The sequence below is a fragment of the Scatophagus argus genome, chromosome 13 (assembly GCF_020382885.2).
Source record: "Scatophagus argus isolate fScaArg1 chromosome 13, fScaArg1.pri, whole genome shotgun sequence".
Taxonomy (NCBI): domain Eukaryota; kingdom Metazoa; phylum Chordata; class Actinopteri; family Scatophagidae; genus Scatophagus; species Scatophagus argus.
This window is the reverse complement of record NC_058505.1, coordinates 3021658-3036289: the sequence shown is the minus strand read 5'-3', so window position 1 is coordinate 3036289 and position 14632 is coordinate 3021658. Positions and strand designations below refer to the sequence as shown.

At 43.5% G+C, this 14632-nt stretch overlaps 1 protein-coding gene across 14 annotated transcripts in view; it reads right to left on the bottom strand.

Annotated features, from left to right (window-relative positions):
* Window positions 1-14632, bottom strand: part of LOC124069359 (partitioning defective 3 homolog) — a 198408-nt gene that overhangs the window by 4373 nt on the left and 179403 nt on the right. For all 14 annotated transcript variants that reach the window (XM_046408481.1, XM_046408468.1, XM_046408471.1 and 11 more), the window contains 2 exons: window positions 8170-8293; window positions 2163-2305 (listed from right to left, as the gene is read on the bottom strand). In XM_046408481.1, coding sequence (XP_046264437.1) covers window positions 2163-2305; window positions 8170-8293 — 267 coding nt within the window. The remainder of the gene's footprint in view (window positions 1-2162; window positions 2306-8169; window positions 8294-14632) is intronic.

Genomic DNA, 14632 nt, shown 5'->3' with positions numbered 1-14632 from the left:
GATCGGTGAGATAGGGGAATATAGCCCAGGTTTATTCTTGCACACGGCTGAGTGATTCCAATTTTCAGCGACAGGCGTCCCCAGCATCTGATTTCATTTCATATGTTGACAAAGAGGCCAAAGCTGGTCTGCCTCCCCGCTGAGAAATGCAAACCAGATCGCTCTCTCTGTCTGATGCCGTGCCAGGAGGGGGCATCTACATATGTGGTAAATAACAGAAAGATGTATGCTGTTACGTATTCTGTGCATGAACGCTGTGAAGCATGACAGATGATAAAAAAAGAACAGGGGAAAGGTGACTGAGAGGGGAAAAAAGGGAGCCGTTGTGGCAGGTTGTAGTGCAGGACAGATAGACATGTGGTTGTGACACACACACATGCATGCATGCATGCAAACACACACACTGGTGAGACTAAATGCCTGCTGCAGCTGTTGTAGCCTTTGGTCTCCCATAACAGCACTACTCTGATCTGAGATCAATGGCGTTCGGCGGTGGTGAGTACGAGGGCCCTTCGTCCGCCGTCATCGTTTCAAATGGCGGCAGTTTATTTTCACTCACAGCTCCATGTTTAGGAAAGGGTCTCGCCCAGAAGGGAACTGACCTTTATCTAAAATAAAAGCTGTTTTTTAAGGAACGCTACCACCATTAATCACGTCTCCACTCACAATCCAGTCATGAAGAATTTCGCCCTCCGGGACCACCTCGAGCCCATATGAATCCCATCAAGGCTGTGATCTCCTAAACGCCATATTTACTCTGTCTCAGCCTCTGACTTTACACGATGGTATGTGCTAAGTCAAACAATAGTTAGTGTTCTCAAGATACTACAGCAGGGTTTATCCAAACAGAACAGTTTCTTAATGGAATTAGTGGAAAAGTGAAGGGACGTGGCCACAGGATGTTGCCTCAGAGCGCTGGAGCGAGACGCTAGTTCATTAATCTTTCAGTAAAGCTGCCTGCAATATTTATCAAGGAAGGGATTTATGTCGATAACAGTGGATTAGTATACGACTGCCAAGTAATAGAAGATAATGTATTTAATGTTGTATATGTATGCTAAGTGCAAGCTGGCGGTCTGCACCGGGACAAGTCTGCTTGGTTTGACCTTGCAGGGTGTTTGACGGTTGCTGCTTAGGGAAACGTAATCATAACTTTGAATAATGTTTCCTCCTAGACAGCTCGTCCCTGAACTGACTTCACACGTACATGTTCTTCCTGACCGTTTTAGAATTTTTACAGTTTTATCTGAATATCTGAATTTGAGGCTTTTAAAATCTTCTTCCCAACCCTGAGGAAGACCAATGTGCCTCAGTGTTATCCAAGCAATGCTTCCAACCCTGTGGCTTCTTCTCAAAATAAACCAGCATGAGATTCTGAAACTTTACATGACTTTGAACATCCAATCGAGGGTCTGAGGATACTCAGTGTTGTATACACTGTAAAGCCCTCGGAGAAAAAACATTTGATCGACCTTATTCATACTTACAGACATCTTGTTTGGCAGGTCACAATAAAAATCATAAATGTATAAAATCTCTTAAACTGTTGAAATGAAGTACAAAATCCCACACACAAAAAGCAAATCTAAAATACTGACTTTTCAAATGAAGAAAAATGTTCCCAAGTGTACAGTAAATCACTTTCTGTGCCCGCTACATCTCATCACACACACACACACACATTTCCTGGAACAACAGGCAGTCATGTCATGCAGATCAAAGGGAATTACATTAAGGAAGAGGAAAGCAGTCATGTCAGATCTGTGTGAGAGGGTAACATGATCTGTCCACCCTGTGTGTGTGTGTGTGTGTGTGTGTGTATGTGTGTGTGCGCTTGCACGTAGGTATGTGGTCTGAAACTGACCAGCTAAGACCCATTTTCTTACTCAGATGTTACATATATATAATCTGCTATCATTGCTGTCATAAGGTTGTTAAAATGAATCTGACATAATCAGACAAGCGTGCATGATGTTAAACACACACTTCATGTCTAGAGCTGCATTAGAGACAAACACTGGACACAGACAAGATGAGATTCAACATGTACTAACAGACACACACACACACTCACTCTGAGCACATATTGATCAGTCAGACAGACAGAAACAAACAGAAAACACACCACCACATCAGGCTTGTCACACACACTTCACTCTTACCGTGGCAGGGAGCTGTACTGCCGCTGTGCCTGGGCGAACGAGTCTCGCTCCTCCTGTCGCTGCCTCTGCATCTGAACCTCGACGGACACCGAGTGGCGACCCGGCTGGCTGTACCCGCCCGGACCATTGCTGCTGCTGTTGGACTGAAAGCAGCAAAGAGGCAACCCAGTTAGCTCATCAAGCTCACAAGTCCATGTGTCTGTTATTACTCCTGAGCCACTTCCCATCAAACAAGCCCTGAGTGCCATTTCTAAATGACAAGATACGCAAAATAAAGATGAAACGGTGAATAGAACAATTTTATAATTTATAGTAACTCCTATCCACTCCAGCTGTGGTGGATTTCATCCTGTATTTTTGTATTTTTGATTGAACTGAATGCTGTATCAATGCATATGTGCTTCTGCTTTTCTAAAAATCTTTTAGAAACTTTCATGCATACAAATGAACAAATTTGTGTTTGGAAAATTTAGGAGCAAATGACTGTAAGAACAGACAATTTTTTTTTTTTTTTGGAGAATTTCCCCAATGTGGGACCAATAAAGGCCTGTCTTATTGTCTTAAAGGCTGCAAACATGCCAGCCCCTCCGTTCCCAAAATGATCTTCATAAAGTGATAAAGAAGGAACACGTGTTTTAAAAAAACAAACAAATGAACACACGATCCTTCGCAGTTCAATTTCAAAGCATGAAAATCTCCACAGCTGGAATCAGGGCTTCCACACAGTAGCCCAGTAAAACCAGCAGCAGCCGCTGACACAGGATCCCTCATAAACCCCCCCTCCCCAGGTCCAAACCACAGACTGACACTTACCAGCAGGCAGACACACCCTGAGCTCATCTCCTCTCAGGTCAAAATGAAGGTGAGACACAGACAGACAGAAGGAGGGGGAGTGAGGGAGGGGCCATGCCGGAGTCTCAGAGCAGGAGATGAGATGGATGTTAGTGGGTGTTAATGAAGGAGACGACACTCGACCTGTTGACATTGTGACAGACCCCCCCCGCCCCAAACAGCCACACATAAACATCTCCTGTGTTGGTTATCAGGCTGCAGTAGGCGTGTGCACATGTGCATACAGGAACAGCCATCATGATGAGATACATTATGTATATCTGCCTGTTTGTTTCGTTTAATTATTATTACTGTCTGAATATATATGAGCACATACACAGGATACTGATGCCCCAGAGACGCCAGCATCCTTGAAACAAACTGGTTTGTGCAATGTTTGTCCAACTATATCTAAAGGCATGAGTATTTATTCTTGTTTCCAACAGCCATATTTCAAGTCAGGGTGAAAAGCCTGCCATCATGGCCTCGCTGTAACTGCATCCCATTTCCCCCCCGATCTTTCTCTAAGAGCTCTATGTCCTAGGTAATTGCAGTCTCACCGAATAGTAGTTCAAAAGGGGCTAATGGCACCCACTTTCATACACTGGCCCTTTCTCAAACCACCCCCACGGCCCATCCTCACCCACCTCCGATCGGTTTGTGCGTCCACAGGGAGGAAAGTGGAGGTGGGTTATAAAACCCTGGAACAGCGAGTGCTGACCGCATGCAACGCAGTGTTGTGTTCAACACCCAGTTTCCCACAGGGATCAATGAAGTATTTCTGATGCTGATTCTGATCATGACTTCGTACAAACACGAACTGCTCAAACCAGGACATTTAACGTCGTCAGAACGGTGGACGTGTTCACTTGTAAAGACTGGTATGTTTCCAAAACCTTGTTGCTACTGCATGCCTTAACGAAGGCTGCTTCATTTAGCTGTGAGTGTGCCACAGGAGAGGGTTTGACAAAGGTCCACTCTCTCCTTAAAGGCCCTCATGATGTTGCGCTCACACACAGAAAGGGAAGGAAGTTGTGAGCTTGGGAGAGAAGTTCAGACGCTGCCTACCTCCCTGCTTTCATGTGGCCTGCTGTGGGGTAAATCAGGCATGACTGATGGTTTGTCAGTTTCAGGAAGTTACAAAAATTGTTGGATGCTAACCTCACTTCAGAATTTGGAAAGATATGTGACGACGGGCTTGCTGTTACAAAAGGTTAACTGCAGCCCAAACAGGCCTTTCAAAAAATGAAAACCAGACAAAATTTCTTCACTATCAAGGTCTAAAACTGATCCTCGAAGGAGTTAGATGTACACACACCAACTCAAAGTCCGGCCTACGCTTGTACCACCACTCCTTCTGCTCCTCCGATGTTCATCAGTGGTGCGGCTTCAATAATTGTGTACGGAGCAGTCGTAACACAAAGCAATCCAATTACTTTTATGGCTGAGCAAAGTACTGAAAGCCTGGTGGGAGAACTGCAGGCATCACTTGGTGGGAAGGCCATAAAACGATTAAGAGTGCAAAAGAGACACTCCCCTTTAGACCAAACGAAGCCCAGGCAATCATCTCCAGAACTGATTGGCATCGCATTGCTGCTCGGCCGGCTGAGGGGGAGGGGCGATCAACCCTTAGCCTGCAGATGAACTGAAAATTACCTGCAGGTAAATTACAGTCCCAATACTTTTTACATGAGAAAAAAAAATCCCCTCAGCGGTTTAGGAGCGTTAAATATTCCTACAGCGGGAATGTTGACTCGTCTGCCTGAATGCGCCGATTGTAGAGGTGGGGGGGGGGGGTACCCTAAAGGAATCCAGATAATAGCAGTATTAAAATGTTACAGTAAAATACAAGAGGCAATATTATGCCCTCTCCAAACCCCCACCATCAACTGAATGAACTCCTCTGTTCCAAGAGTGGTATAAATGACTGCAATAAAGCTGGCGGGGTGCTGCCGGGAGAGCGGGCATCAGTCATCCTGATGGAATTAGACCGCGTTACCCACAATCCTCCTCTGCTCCCCAAACTATGGTGAAAAAGAAGAGCACTCCTGTCGCAAGGAAGAGATATTATACTGATGAAAGTCATGTGGCTAAACAGCTTGTGTTGAAAATGGATAATTGGGCCAATCAAGCTCAGAGGGTGAAAACCGCAGGATGGATTTAACAGTTCGACTAAACCTCACTGGAGGGGTGATAAAGAGAGGTGAGTCGGGGGTTGGCTGAGTGGCTCAACCTGGCTGGAAGGTGCACAAGAACATGATTAATGCCTCCGTGACTGTTCAGAGATATCTGTCTAATTGGAATAATGTGACACTGACAAAGTCTGCCTTTCAGCTCCCAATGAATGAACAACAGAGGACTCTGAATGGATAAGGTCTGCAATTAGAGCTACAACTAACCATTATATTCACCATCAATCGATTGATCGTTTAGTCATCTTCAGTTACTTTGACCAACCAATGGTCCAAAACCCAAAGACTCTTCACTTGTTGTCATAAATGGCAGTGAACCACAGTGAATCTGTAGACTTAACAAGCTGAAATGTTCGACATTTTCCTCATTAGTATAGCTAAAAATTAATTTTCTTTATATTGACTAATCGATTAATCGTTGGAGCTCTACCTGCAGCTCATGAAGGGTTAGTCTCTGTAGGTTTTAGATGAACTGAATAATCGCTTAGTCCAAAAAAATGTCCATCATAATTTCACTGAGTCAAATCCAACGTCTTCACGTTGGATTTTGAACTGTTGGTTGGAAAAAACAAGTAAAGATATTTCACGTACAATTATACAAAAAATAATTTCTTCAGATAATAATCCAAGCTGCTGTTGAGATTGACTTCCCTGTGGACTGAACAAAACCAATCATTTGGCTAATCACTTCAGCACTATAATTAATATTATACTCTGTTAACTTACTTAGGAATTATTTGACCTGCTTGACACTTGCTTGTATCGTGTAACCATTTTCCTGGCCACTTTAAAAAAAACAAAACAAAAAACAGCAAATGAATGTCAGCAGTATCTAATATGCAGTGCTGTCCTGGCGCTGAGCGGAGCAGCTGCAGGTGAATTAAGAAAAAGGACACTGGCTCCTTGAGGTTTGCAGCACATCACTCAGATGAAGCAACAAACTGTAATATATGCACGGGGGAGGTAATTGAATTTCAAAGACACATTCTCCTGTTTTCCATATGGCCCACCAGTATGGTCAGGGCATGAGTCTAATAACAGCCAATTACTACAGCAAGCCTGAGTGTGAGCTGCACTCTGACAAGTGAAAGGGCTTCAAAAAGACCAGCAGGGCTCAGCAGACTGAACAACAAACGGTTCCTGCTCGAGAAGTTAAAAACACAAACGCAGAAATTTTGGTGAAAAAGCATCATCCAGACGTCAGATAATAGTGGATCCAACTGCATACAAGAAGCTGATTAATCAAAATGGTTTCCAGGGTTTTCAACAAATTCACATGAGCCTATTCTCCTGGTAAATAAACGCAAAATGTTGGAAAGCTTTCTTTGGAAGCCAGGGAATCTTTAACTTTTAGAATGTGGGTTACCTAATATTGAGTTGCTATGGGAAAATGAGACTTGTAACAACAGCAAACGGCTGCAGTCGATGTAAACAAACACAATACGGCAGTTTTGTTGGGCTCTTTAATTGAGAGCACGCTCGGTTGTTCGGAGACAAAAGACGAGGTGACCTGTCCTCTTCTTTCCCACACTGTCCTACTTTTGCTGTACAATGCAAGCTGGAATGTGCGCCAGCCTGGCAATTCATTAAAATGCACAACTCTTTTTGACACTGCCGAATGCAAAACAAAATTATACATCTTTATTGGATCTACCAGCCAGAAAAGAAAGGCCAGAGCACGTGATTTGGTTCGTGAGCTCTCACTTTATCGGTTCATTTCAAATTAGAACTCAAAAAGGACCAGAGTCTCCTACTGCACACCAAAGACGGGGTGAAGCTACAGTGAGACGGTGGTGTAGACACCAGCAGTAAAAAGAGTTCATACAGTTATGTACAAAGACACAGCAGTGTGTGCAAAATGACCTTGTGTACACAAACAGCCAACAAGGACGATTTATATTACTGGTTATAAAAGACGTAATTTACAGCACACTTGATGTCCAGTTTGGGGCAACACACGTTTGTGCTCCCTATCACCAAAGCATATATTCATTCATAATAATATGTATTGTGTCATGCATTCTTTGTATTAGAACAGTCTGAGTGCTAATATGTGGAAAAATCAACAAAAATGTCTTGTCCCAAACAAGATAAAAGGAATGAGATGAAAATTACGCCTTTCGTGTGTACAACAATAATGTAATTACTACACAGAGATGCTAGTAATTAGAAGAAAGTAGTAAAAACTTATCTACAAAATTTAAAAGTTGCTACAGCTGACATTTAACATAATCATAATTTGTTATTAAAAATCATGTAAAACCAAGTACACTTGAGTTGCAGTGCAAGGAAGCAGGGAAGACTAAAATAAATACTAAAATATGACAAGCGATTTCATCACCTCCAAAAACGTTGAAGGCATTCAGATTCTGTTCGCTTGTTATTACCCCTTGTTGCTTCAGAACGCACTCATTATCCCTCTTCTTGAAACACACACATCATCACCAATAAAGCGAAAAAAGGCACAGTTAAAACGAAGGGCCGCCCCTCGCCCGTACACAGAAACATTGTGAAGACAAACCCAAGTCCATGAGGTGGTGGGCGGGTCCATGTGGATGACTGACAGACAGAAACAGGGACGATGGAGTAGGTTGTGACAGGTGGGTGGGGTTAGTGATGGTTGCGTCAGGAGATGTGGAGGCTCCTGCATGCAGGTGGTTGAACATTTTGAGGGTGAGGGGTGTTAGCATTAGCACAGTTAGCCAGGAGGGCCCCTGGAGGTTAATGGTAATCCTAAGGTGGGGACAGGGTGATTTCATCAATCTTGCAGTAGTGGGGTTAGTGATGGTTAGCGCCACACTCCAGTCAGCCACAGGAACTGTCGGGTGCTAACACTGTTAGCATTGTCCTCAGGCTAGCATCTGAAGTCACATGTCCAGAGTCTTCGTCTGGTAGAGGTTGTTTCCTGACATTAAAAACAGTCAAGCCATCTTCTCCAGTTCGGTGGATCTGAGTTACAGGCTCCTGTCATATCAGACACTCACCCAGGGCTGCTCGAAGCTGTAGGTCCTCCTGCGGTCGTCGGGGTCTTCCGGGACGTTCTGGGACTGCTGGAACTCCTGCCTCAGCCTCTGTATCCGGTCATGGTTGCTAGGGGCTAGCCGGTTGCTGGGGAGAGAGGGGAGAGAAAAGAGAGGAGGGAAGATGGATGAGCGTGTGAGGTCCATTGTGAACAAGTGACCTGGTTTCATCAGCGCAGGCGGAAATGGCCTGCAGGGTGAAGTTCTTTAAAGTCCGAAATGCTTGGTCCATGAACTCATCAAATGCGCTGGTGACACTGGAGAAGCAACCCAGATACGTTCAACCCAGATAAAACGTAAAACATGATAAGTGAGGGGCACAGCCAAGAGCAGGTTTGCAGCGGAGCCAACAGAAACACGAATCAAACTAACGTGCCTCTGATGTATTATTCATAACAATGAACAAAGACTAGTGGTGAACGGTGAGCAGCACCACAACACACACAACCCTCCTGGCCACATATCATTCAATGGCTCTGCTATTTTCTGTTGCAGCCCTGCAGTGCTTCCATCAAACAGCGCTGCCTTCAGTGCAACTTTCTTATTGTTGGCTGAAAAAAGGGCACGGCAGCCGGTCATTCACAACTATTTGCACAACAGCTGTAGCTATTTTAGATTTCATGGAGTCGAAAATGTCCTGTGATGAAATATGAGATGCTGTCAGCATGTAAAGTGAGGGCTGGAGGGTGTTTTGTATCTGGAACACTTTTGGTATTGGATCTATACTATCACACCTGTTTTTCTTTTCCTCTTCGTCTAAGCACAAATAAAATAAATTGGTTGACAGGGATGGGTTTTCTTTTCTGTATCTCAAAAGAATTTCAGGCAAACAGCATGTCAAACTTAGGCCTTGAAGTATGTAAATTAGAGGTCCTGCACATAAACTTAATTCTCAGTAAGTGTTGTATACTGTGCAGACACACTGTATAATATTGGTTATCTCTTCCTGTAGAAAGTCTCGACCACATGCGATACATCAAATGTTTCATTGCTGACACCCATCCACTTTTAGTATAGGTTTGATTTTATTTCTATTTTTCTACAAAAAAACAAAACCATCTTAATTCCTGAGTTCAGAACTGAAGAGAAATATAGGGCATATAACCTATGTACAAAAGAGTGGAAAGGTTAGTTTTAAATATATAAGGCTTCCTACCGAGGAAAGTAATTAACACATTTTCCCTTCCAAGCAGTGTGTGTGAACAGAAGCGTCAGGGTCGATGAATGAAGGACCAGCAGGGGGGAAATGTTGACTCTGAGCCCGACTTTTCAACTTTCTAACTTGGCCAGGAAATTCCTGAGGACTGTCTTATCTCGAAAACTCAAAAAGGTCAAACCTGCAGCTCTTTCCAGACCTAAAACTCTCTTATATTTGGAGGTTTTGCAAACCTTTTTCTTTTTACACGGGAGAACTTGCAGGTCAGCATAAAAATTCTGAATTGTATTTGGTGAGATATATGATGAAAATGAATACACAAAAGTACAGATATTTTAAAAAAGCATGCACACACACACACACACACAAACAGGAAATGAGTAGACAATTCACATGCTTATTAGGAAAGTAGTGACAGTAACTGCACAGTTTGAACAGACAGAATATCAGTTCATCTTCATGAAGCCAAAGTATGACAACATCTGGGCATAATGTTACCACAATAACTGCCTAAATTCATTTCACCCATCACAAAACAACCAGGCAGTGAGATTATAATGCTATAACCTAAAACACAGCAGCACCACCAACTTAGCCGGCTATTAACTCCAGACGCACACAATGGAAAAGCCAGAGCCAGTCAGCCTTGTTAAAGAGCAGGAACCTGTCACATGTGATCCAGCTAATCTCCATGACATGTAACACAGCCGCTTGGCCTCTTTGGAACACAGCTGACCTGACAGGCGGAACATGTGTGACCCTCGAGCTCTGGGCCAAGGCCTGAAAGCCGGCCTGGACAGAAGGCCTCACACGTGATAGTCAGTAACCTGTAACCAGATGTGTTTAAAATGTGAGAGATGAGAATTTGTTTCTTATTTTGCCATGGAACCAGTCGGTACACAGTATGAAGAAAGCAAAGTAATTCAATCATGATTCAAGTCTACTGTTTGTCAGATGAAAGATGTTCCCCCTCCCGAGACGGTCGCTCGACCCTGTAATCAAAAGTATATCATCACAGAGGCAACCAATAGACCCACCCTATATATCATGATCCTCCCTGAGAGACTGAACGGAAGAGAAACTCAAATAAAGGGATCAAAGATCTCCAATGCTCAAGTCTGACAAAATACTGTAAATCAATCAAAGACTGAGCAAACTCCAACACAACTGTAAAAGAACAGCAAAGAACAGCCGGTGAGATTTAGACTGAGATGAGCTTCATCCTCTGGACAGGCTCACTCAATATGTGGCACTGCTGTATGGAGCTGAAAGGTCACAGTGTGGCTTTGTTGAGTGGAGTGTCTCTGGGACTCAATAACAGCACTGCGGCTTGCTGACTGACCTGCCAGAAAAACTGTTTACGCCGAGATGCACCCTGCCTTTCATGGTCGGGCGTGCCTCGTGAAAAGCTGTCTGTGTCGGTCTTAAGCCTGGGAAGGAGGGACTTTGAGAGGATGCAACATCTGCAGTGTGGGCAGACTTTGACTTCAGCATCGTGAAACAGAGAAACTGCAATAATAGAATGCAAATTTACCAATCTGGCTAATCTGAAGAGCTATTAAGAGTGAGAGGTTATCGGTGTCTGGCACTAACAAACATCTTGACTGATCCGATTAAAAGTGGACAGCTCGAAGCACATCAGCTTGCACTTGAGATCAGATCTCATTTCCCTGCTCCACATGCAAATAAACATGTACATCTTCTCCATGTGCAAGGACCAAACGTGTTTTCGATCTTAACTGGTGGACCAGTGAAACCCAACATGGTGGGAAAAACTGACATTCTTTTGAGCAAACAAAGTAACAATGTATAACATTTGCCAGATCTACAAGAACAATAATAATAATAATTAAACTGCAAAAACTGCTTTTTGGGAGCCTTCACAGCCGTACGACGAGCCGTCCATTCGGATCACTGAGGGCGAATGTTAGCGGCATGTATGAACAGGGCCGAAAACGTGTGTTCGTGTAGCGGCTTGTCCTGCTTGCACTGTTGGACTTTGTCTGGATTGTAACCAGAAGGCATCATAACCACAAAGCCACATTATGTTCTACAGACAAAAACACACAGAATAATGAAAAAAAAAGAACAAAGCTTTGACAGGAAGCTTAACTCAAGACAACCACTGGAAGTCCTTGCTTCATTTGGCAGAGAGCAGAAATCGGTCCAAATTGGACCTAACTCCAAACTAATAGGATTTATCAGATCTGGGCTGTCACTTCAAAATTCCCCATGACATTGCGGTTGCTTCCACGGATCCCAATCAAAGCACGCCAGCAGATGGAGGGAATGCGTCTATGGGGCGATGCACAGTAAGTGACAGAGGCAGCTGATGAACGGAGTTCTAATCCTGTGGATTATAAATGAATGGCCTCATTCAAACCGGCTGCTATTCCCATGCCTATAGGAGCATCCATCGAACCGACCACCAACTGCATATGGGCATAAATTTAAGAACCGTGAACTCATGTAGAGAACTCGGTGACTTTTAGGGGATCAGCCTGCCCTTGAAATGAATGCAAAGCTGAGTGTGTCAGCATGGTTTTGGGGAGTTAAAAAAGAGACGGTTGTATTCAACCCCACTAGGCTCCAGCTGGGCCACAAAGACCATCTGAGCATGTACAGCGAAGTGCCGAGACCCACACGGTGGAGAGATTCAAGTAGATCTTGTGTCTGTTTTGTGATGAGGGCACTTGTGGCGAGTGGTTACAAGTGGGGTGACCTTGACGAAACAAGAGCAGCATTGTTGGTTCACACTTCAAAGTCACAGATGAAAGCATCGCCCCAAGCAAGAAGCACGATTTAAAAGACTATCACCAAAGCCAGCCAAGCCAGTGTTTCTTAAGTCTTATCAGAGGCTTTTTCATCTCTGAATTAAAGGGAATCTTTTACCCTAATGCAAATTAAGAGTTGCCGATTCCAATAAAATCACACCTTGTTCATAAAGCAAGGATTGTATTCTGTGATATCCTATCTATTTCATTTGCCAATAATGCTTAATTCATAATCATCAACTTTTTAATTAAAGCCACCATCTTAATTAAACATTTAATTAAGCATGGGTAGTCATGGGATTCCCATCTCGAATGTGATTGTTGTACTGACTAGCTCACCAGCCTTTTAAATAAACATTTGCTGATGTAGAGATACGCACAGTAAGAAAACAGCGCATGTCGTGAATACGTGTTCCCCTTGAACACAGCAGCTGTGGCGGTTGGTTTGTGTAATCTTATCAGATGGGGGAACTAGGCCCTACATCCTGTGACAAAGAGAGAGCAGCTGGTGGAGCCTTTCTCGGCTGTGAAAAATGAACTGAGATGCTGAGGATGATAATCCAGGTCTATTGATCGAAGGCTCACAGACAACGAGGAGGGAGACTGATGCCCTTGCTAACTGGTGCTAGCGGCTAACGCTTCATCTGTGAGCTGCAGTGAGTCGCTGTTATCTGCTCCTCAGCCTGCTTCCTCGAGCAATCACACACTAATTTGGGAAAGATGCTGTTGCTAATCACGGGCACCGTTGGATTAGTGAAGTGAAACATTTTAATGATTGACCTTTTTAAGATATTTCAAAATACTCTGCACAGAGATATTTGTAACATCAAGCAGAACTGTTCTGTATTTATAAAGAACAGCAGTCTGTAGATGGTACACACCTAAACTGCCCACATGTTGTCTCATAAAGGAGCTGAATTCTGTGAAGCAGAATTTGTGTCCATGTCTACAGTTACATGAAAGTACACAACCAGCCACAGGTTTAATGCTCGCAGAGGAAGGCAAAGTTTGTTTAGTTATTTTTGTCAGACTGAAGGTGAAGTCCATTGTATGTTTTAACGATCTAACAACTATACTTTTTATTAAAACGTCTGCCGTGTCTGCTGAGTTCTCCAGGCTGGACGATTATAAAAGACTTGGGTTGTGCTTCAGGAAGGAAATTGTGTTTGTGGCAGAATTTATTTGTGACGCTTCAGAGAGGAAACAAAGTTTATTGCTTGAAATATAATAGTATTTTTTGACAAGCTTCTCACCACCGCAACTGTTTAATTGGCGTCTAATAAGCCAATGTGGGCCAAGCGCTTGTGCATGACACAAAATAAAATACAATAATTAGACATAAAAACCAAAACAACTTGAAGCAGAAGCTGCTGGTGTACATAACAAACAGATCTGTCACCTTGTTGATCCTACATGTCAAAGAAGGTGGCTAAAACATTTTGTTTATTGGCTGAAAAAGAACAAACAGGTTCAGTTGATCGTCCTTGGATGTAAAAAGGTTGAAAAAGGATTAGCTCAGATGGTTGACTACTCACAGTCTCGCTGGTGTCTGTTGACGCAGTGGAGAGATTAGAGGGGCCAAGAGGCCACTGTGTCTGTTGTGTCTGTTGAGGCCATTTAGGCTCCTATTAACCCCATCTTGCTTTTACTCTGGATTACATGGGTTTAACCCTGAAACACTGATGGAGCCAAATTGATTTGCAGAAACATAGCAATTAGATGGCAATCAATACAATATCTCCACACTTAGCAACTCATTATTAAATCCGTGTCATTTACGTCCTCATGTCCTTTGACTAAGTAAGAACAAACTGGAAACGCCTGCTGATGAACCGCGAAGCAAATCAGTTAGCGTGCAAAGGAAGATAAACACCCGAGCAGAATTTCTCTTTCTATGTAAGAGCTTGTGTTGACAGAGAAGTTAAGAGGCTAATGAATGTAGCTAACACCTTCTGCAACCCGGGCCGAATCACACACACAATGTGCACGTTCGCTGCCGGCTCAGATCAAACCGCTCTCTTCTCAGAGGGCAGAGCGTTGGCGCAGTGCCGACACGCCAAGCCAAGCTCGCCGGCTGAGTGTGTGTTTCTGTGTGCGTTCATCAGGAGAGTTGATAAAATGCTGCACTGTAGGAGGAAGAGTCGCTGGATGGCTTAACAAACCCACAGCTTAGCAGAGAAAAGTGAGCTGATTAGAACACACGTCACATTGATTTTTATTAGTGATCCATGGCAAAGCGTGATGAGTCACTGGAAATTTATTTAAATACGGGAATACTTTGGCTTTATCGTCGTTCATTTTAAGAGCTGGTTTTGAGTTTAAAATCGACTGAAACACAGCCTAATAACTCATTTCATCCCAAAAGGAATATATGCTGTTTTGGAGAGAAACAATTTACTTGTTTTCCACAATCTAACGGTAAGCCACTTTTCTAAAAATGATTAATTTCATGCAGCATCTGAACCCTCACAGAGATCCTGCCCTGCAACTTACAGTA